The sequence below is a fragment of the Nicotiana tabacum genome, chromosome 19 (genome assembly GCF_000715075.1).
Source record: "Nicotiana tabacum cultivar K326 chromosome 19, ASM71507v2, whole genome shotgun sequence".
In the NCBI taxonomy this organism is placed as follows: domain Eukaryota; kingdom Viridiplantae; phylum Streptophyta; class Magnoliopsida; order Solanales; family Solanaceae; genus Nicotiana; species Nicotiana tabacum.
Window position 1 is genome coordinate 47,123,258 of NC_134098.1, and position 7,240 is coordinate 47,130,497.

Genomic DNA, 7,240 nt, shown 5'->3' on the forward strand with positions numbered 1-7,240 from the left:
TTTGTTTGGAGGAAGTAAGGAGTTCAATTCTGTACAACCTCCACTCCCAAACAAAAAAGGCTCCAAAATTTGCCAAAATATAGAACCAGCAAGGACTCAAACACTAGACCTCAGAAGCTTCGTAAGGTGCTTCGCCAGTAAACCGAGAAGTATCTATTATCAAATGGTGTCACTCTTTAATTATTTACACGTTTTTGGCATATAATTCATATACCATATAGTAGAACGTGACACCCTTCATATAACATAAATTGGTGATGGTGCTAGTGCATTAAAGAATATTGGCGATAGTTATGTGGTTGTAATATATAGACTAGAAATATCATCACCACATAAGTTTTTAAAAGTGAACATCTTAGTGGTCTCAAGGTCCCTTAGGGACATCAGATAAAATTGGAATGATATGGAGAAAATTAGCATAGTCAATGCGCACCATATCATGCACAAATTAAAAAAAAGAATATATTTAAAGATGTAATAAAAGGTTTGAATAATTTAGACCTATTAAGAACAATTAACTTAGTTTAAGAGAAGGAAGAAACAAAAAAAAAAACAATGCTCAAATGATTCATGGAACTAGGGATGTCAATCGATCTTTAAAAACTGACTAAACCGATCGAGCCAAACGGTACCGAACCGATTATGAGGTTTATTTTAATAAAACCGTAGGTTTTTATATAAACTTTTAATCGTACCGAATAATAGGGTAGGTTTTTAATTTTATTAAAATAAATCGAAAAAAATCGAACCGTATCGAATAAATTTATATATGAAAAATATATTTTATATACTAAGTTTTAAACTAACAAAAAGGTTTTTTTTTTTTTGGGTTTTGGGATTATGGAAATGGTTACAAAGTGACTAATAATTAATATTCAAGGTCCCAACTTTCAAACCTATTCTTTTACTCATATCTAAACTAAATTAGTTCAAACATCTTGAGTAGCAAGCGACTAGGTATTCCAACGATCTTCGGTAGCAAGCCACGATGTATTGGATATATCTTTCTTCTTGTATAATATAAGTTTCTTTTATTGGATATTAATCTTTGATTAAGCTCTATTCTTGAGTATAAATTTATATATCCACTCGTATGATTTATATTTCTCACGTCTTTGCTTAATTTGTTTTACACTACCATAGAACAGTGGGATGCATCTCTATTCTGGTTATCTTTCATGTTCCTTTGATCATCACTTTTAAAATAATAAAAATATCTAGCTAGAGAGTTTTACCAAATCCTATGCAAGTACACATTATTGCATTCTAACTTTAACTAGCGACTCTTGCATGACATTTTAAAAAAATATCGAAAAATTAATCGAACCGCACCGATACCGAAGAGAAACCGACATGATTGGGACGGTTTCGAAAAGTCTAATTTTGATTATATGAAATAAAATAACCGAAAATTTGATATGGTACAAATTTTGTAAAATAACCGACCGAACCGAATGATTGACACCCTACTCATGACACTACTCCATCTTTAATACTTCCTCATGTTCTACCTTAATCATAAAAATAATTATTTAAATGTATCACTTAATTAATACTATATCAATTGGAACCGTTAGAGTAGTTGAAAAAGAAAACGTAATAAATGATTTATTTCTCTTAAACATCAAATATTTAATCGGTTTGGTCAAACCAATTTGAAACTGCAAGGATTACTCATTGATACCATGTTGTCATGTTAAATCACCATGGTGGTTTTGCTTGCACATATACGAACCATTATTACTGAATATCCAATCCAATAATAATAAAGCTAAAGGTTAAACAAAAAGAGTTGCTAAGTTTATGAACACGGTAAAACACGCACTTGCAACTTCACTAAGCACTGTGATTTATCTTCTCTTTCAAGGCAAAAGATAATTAAAACATAAAGGAACCGACTGATTTTATGGATAGGAAAGTGATAAGAATACAATAGGATGGAATATAAGTTAAACAATGTTTCAGAGTTGGGGAATTCAAAGATCAGATGGAAATTTACATTTCTGATGCTACGAACCCACAATCACAACGAAACCGGCTGCAGCAACCTGTTTTCACCTTCAAATTATTATACACACAACACCCCCCCCCCCCCAAAGCCCCACCCACCCACCCAAAAAAGAAAAGAAAAGAAAAGAAAAGCTACATTCATGCCAACACACAAAGACGGGCATATGGATAATTTCTTCTCCAGTCTCTGAAGCTCATCCATAACAAGTCTCTAAATTGCACACTGTCTTGCTGTAGCAAAGTGGACCACAAGAAAATTCTAATTGATCCAGTGTCGAACAGCAAATGGTACTTCCTGTACGATTCATTAGTTCAATCCATGAGCAGAGGTTGTAAGGTCCTATTGCTGATCTTCATCTGACCTCGACCGCATCAACCGCCTACGCCTTCTTGGATTTGTAGGTATGTCACCACTCATGTCACTCAATATGTTAAGATCACGCTCATCTTCATCCTCGTCATCGTCTTGTAGACCTAGCAGGTTTTCACCCCAAAGATAGCGGCGCCTAGATAAAGGTCCAGTGGACCGACGGTGCCTTGACAAAGCTCTTGACCTGCCACCTCTTGCTTCAGATATTGGGTCCATTGAACCAATCATCTGAAACAAGAAGAAGGTACTCAACCACCTGCTGTTTCCACCCGCGCCTCGTTCTCTTTCACCGGATAGCCTGTCTCCACTCTCAATCACATAATCTCCAAGCACGACGGCACCAGGCATGGCAGAGCGAACAGCACTGACAATGTCATCATACTCTCTTTGGCTTTCAAGCCGTCTCCAAGCTCGCTGTCTGGAAGGGTCAATATCAGCAGGGCGTGCTGTCGGGTGAACTCTCCTAGCATGCCGGCGCAATTCTCTGTAGTTACCAACGAATGAGCATGATTCACGAGAGCAACTTCTATTCTTCAAATTCAGATACTTTCTGGCTTCTTCCACTACTTTCCAGCCTAATACATCTCCACGGCACATAGGACACTTCAATTTCAATTTTGAGTCAGATGAGCCGTCAGCACTCGCTGTTTCTTGACTACTTCCCCATACAGTAGCAGCACCTGAAGTTTGTACAGTACCTTCATGCATCTCCATGTGATTATCTCTGTTACTATTTCCATGAACAACAGAACGATCGCTTAAATTTCTCAACTGCTCATCGGGGTTCTCAACAGCAATGTCCAGGTTTCCCTGTGTCATAATAGGAGGACTGTCCCTATTTTCGGCTCTGAGTTTTTTGAAACGATCCAGGCAATTTGAATGTCGATAACTTGTATCACAAATGTATGACCGGCATCCCTTATCATGAGAGCTACAAATGAGAAGAACAGCATTGTGTGGATGATCCATGCATACAGGGCATGAAGCTTCATCCAATTCCTTGTAAAGGACATGCATATCTACATCATTTGAGATGCTTCGTTTCCTACTAGCCATCTACGTACACTATAAAGTGTTACTAAAAACAATGGAACCACCAGATTAATGCAACAGCAATAATGAAACAGGACACTTCGTAACATGACAGACAGAAAGCAAACCGTTTTGAATACCCCGACTCCTCATGTTATACGAAAATAATGAACGAGATTGTGCAAACTAATGAACTTATGAATAACAAACAAATTTACTTCGAGGCGAAGCAAACAAAAAGTATTTATAAAGCTGCATGCTTTCTCCCTCTACATTTATTATAATTCTTCCGGCGGTGCTAGGAGAGTGGATTTGCACTATCCGAGGTTCTTATGCGCTATGCTTTCCCTTACTAGTAAAGGGGCTGCTAGTAGTAGCTTTGCTTAGGCAAGGGAGTTGCTCCTTTTCTGAGTGCATTTTCACCCTTGCACCCCCATGTTATTATACTTTGACTAGGGGCCTTTGCTGTCTATAATTAGAGGTGGATGGCGTAGTCAAACTAAAGAAAAAACATTGCTGGAAATTGTTTAAAGCGTAGCTAACGAAAGGTGGAAGGAGACCCCAGAGAAAGAATCTTTATACAAGTTCGCGGCTGAGAGAAATACCACTACCCGCCTATTGACAGACATTCTCTTCCATATTAATAATCCAGACAATATTTATATTAACACACTCGCCATCACAACACACATCCACTGAAGAGAAAAAAGAAATAGCAGGGCACATGAATCCTTATACATGTTAAGAACTCGCGGACAATTCATGATCCCAGGCCAGCTACCAACAACCTCTTTTATGTTACCTCTGATACATTTTGGAGTTCCAAACCTGCGAGCACTCACTAACTTAACCACTCCTAACAACTACATCTAGATAACAAACCAAGTTCTGGAAAATACATGACCTATAGAGTCGGTACACTGTTCTTTAGTATGAGAACTTAACATCTTTGGCAGTAATATTCTCTAAACTGAAGGTAAGAATAGGAAGCCACAATATGATAAACATAACCAATATATTAAATTTTTTGAACCTGCAACAGAAACAAAGGTAGTACATCCACAATGTCTTAACTGAGTTTGAGTATAAGATCATCGACCAATCCATGCAAGTCAAATGTACTAGTGGGTAGTATGATTTACACGAAAAACTATTTGATTCGTTCTCCGGTGCTTGGAGGACGCTAGCCAATACGGAAAGTTCTCTCATGCATGTCGAAATATATATGTAGAGCATTATTGTCTATCTTAGCAAAATTATTCAGTCTATTCAGCTCTGTCGTCTATTCTATAGGACTAATGTTTTCCCATCTCCTTATTTTCTTTTCTTGCTTGGAAAATAGAGTGCATAATCATTTCGGCTTCCTACATGATTATGTTGTCAGGCCATTTCCCACAAATCAGTAACCTCTCAGAAAATTTACAATTTTGCATTGGGACAAGAACCTAAACAAAAAGGAGTGTGCACTGATATGCATGTGAGCTAGCAAATGAAGGGATAGATATTAAAGAATTTATCATGAGGCAGTTGAACACATAATAAACAAACATTACCCACATCTACGACTTCGGGCAAGCATACTCACCAAGAAATACACCAAGTCTCTTCTCTACACTGGTTCTTCTGAAACTTGCAACTTTGGTCAGTATTACTGAACGAATTACTATACAATCCTTATGCCACTCTAGAATGCAATTAATGGCAAAACTTCACGAGCCGTATTTATTTTCAACGTTGTACAGTCCTAGACATCTGGAAGCAATAAGTGTTGAATACAATGCAGTACTAGTCTATATCTTAGCCACAGTCAGCGATGAGTCCTAAAACCTGCAGTTAAGTATGAAAAAGATGATGGTAATGTGCACGATGTTCTTGTACAATACAAAGCCAGAAGAAAATGTCTAGCAGGATTCAAATTAAAAGATGATTGAGAAGTGCAAATTAGGAATAAGGGAGGTAATTTAGTCAAATTTGAAACAAAACCCACCATCTAAAACCCCAAAAATGACAAATAAAATATACCATGTTAATAACCCCCCCCCCTGGCCGCCAAAGATCAAATTTTGTAGCAATATTAGCAAATCAAGATAACATATTCCACGTTGATCCATTAATTTTGCAAATAGAACATAATATTGTAAATTTTTAACCAAAAGCCCAATAGAAACACAGTCTAAAAGGAAATCCAACTCCAACCAGATGATATTATTGTTAATTGCAGATGAATAAATTAACAAAGAGACACCCAAGTATTACAATTCAACAATATCATAGTCCTGAAAAGTCAAAATACCATTAGATCAAAAAGATTGTGACTTTATAGGTATAGCGATCATTACAAAGAAGCAGATACATGTAGATCTGCATATAACCACAAGGGTATACCATATAGGATCACAAAGATCAAATTAAGGCATGGAAAAACAAAATCCCCAAAATATAAGTAATTGGGAAATTAAAGGGCGCACGAAATTACAATCCAAGATGAAATTGGAATAGGTCCAGCATTTGTCCTTACGAGATTGATTGTTGATTTTGCTTCAATTCAATAATTAATGAAAAAAAATACAAACTTTTGTCTGAAAATTATGAGAGGCGTCCAGTGAAAGAAGGTTGAAGATATAAAGAAAAAGTTGCAGTTGATACCCAACCGCTCTATATACGGAGACAGAAAAAAATGAAAAATCTTTTTTTTTAAAGAGTATAAATATCTTGAAAATATAATAAGCAGACGATGATAAGGGTCATGAAAACGGAAATTTACAGAGAGAAAAGGTACAAATAGGGCTGTTCATGGTTTGACAAAAAAATCAATTCAAATCGAAAATCGAACCAAATCAAACCGATTAAGTAAATCGATATTTTTTTTGATTTGGATTGATTTTAATTTTAAATTTTAAAAACTGATAATATTTGATTTGGTTTTGGTTCTATTATAAAAAATTAAAAAAAAACCGAACCAAACCGATAAATTATATATAAAATTTAATAACTATTTATATAAAGTATCATATCTTTTTGTAAATAATTTTAAATATTTTCTGCATTTTAATTATTATATATAGATTTTGGTTTATACTACTTATATCTTAAAAGATTGCCTAAGCCCAAAGTAATAGGAATTGGCCAATTTGTTTTCCTTAAGAGACTCAAATTCTCTACCCCTACGTATCTACTTAGAGTTACAAAAAAATCTATCACAAAATCAAAAAAAAGCTACTCAAATTGCAAGACTACGGGCTAAAGTTTGAGAAGAATTTTATGAGCGTAGTATTCTAATTTGTTATAATGAATGCTTTATCATTGATTCAACAAAGTGATATTTATACTTAGGAAACTTTATTTTGGCTTGTTCTTTTGATTCTATTATGTACTGCAACTTAGTTCATCCGGTACAGTTTTCTATCTTATATTATTGCTATAATTTTAATACTCTGCTTTATATTATATGCTACAGTTTCAAATGTAAATAGTTAAAAGAACTATCACTGTAGGTATTTGAATTTATGCTCTAGTAGTACTTAAAATATTGTTGTATAATGTCGTTTTACTATTATCGACTTATCATTAGCTTATTAAGAACTAAAAACCCAAACCAAACCAACAACAACCAAACCGATGGTTTGGTTTTGGTTTTAAAATTTTAAAAACCGATTAAATTGGTTTGGTTTTGATTTTAATAAAAAACTAACCAAACCGAACCGTGAACACCCTAGGTACAAACGCTCTTTGCATGTAAGCTATTGTCGGCGTGTACGTTGTCCAAACTTCAAAGTGCTTTGATTGGAGTATTTGGAATGCTCACGAGGATAGTAATTTGTGTTTTGG

At 35.2% G+C, this 7,240-nt stretch overlaps 1 protein-coding gene and 1 non-coding gene across 4 annotated transcripts; one reads left to right on the top strand and one right to left on the bottom strand.

The window, feature by feature from the left end:
* The first annotated feature begins 369 nt into the window (after positions 1–369).
* On the top strand, positions 370–470 carry LOC142174061 (U6 spliceosomal RNA). Its single transcript, XR_012703412.1, has one exon. It is a non-coding gene; the product is annotated as a U6 spliceosomal RNA (small nuclear RNA).
* A 1,408-nt stretch (positions 471–1,878) lies between these two features.
* LOC107786965 (uncharacterized) lies at positions 1,879–6,096 on the bottom strand. 3 transcript variants are annotated; one of them, XM_016608481.2, is made up of 3 exons: positions 5,889–6,096; positions 4,998–5,239; positions 1,879–3,436 (listed from the first exon to the last, which is right to left on the bottom strand). In XM_016608481.2, the coding sequence occupies exon 3, from the start codon at positions 3,434–3,436 to the stop codon at positions 2,351–2,353; it is 1,086 nt and encodes a 361-aa protein (XP_016463967.1). In that variant the 5' UTR covers positions 4,998–5,239; positions 5,889–6,096; the 3' UTR covers positions 1,879–2,350. The 3 variants fall into 3 exon arrangements, with proteins under 3 accessions (XP_016463967.1, XP_075093813.1, XP_016463966.1); XM_075237712.1 differs by having other exon boundaries at positions 4,998–6,096; XM_016608480.2 differs by having other exon boundaries at positions 2,113–5,239; positions 5,931–6,096.
* Positions 6,097–7,240: the final 1,144 nt, after the last annotated feature.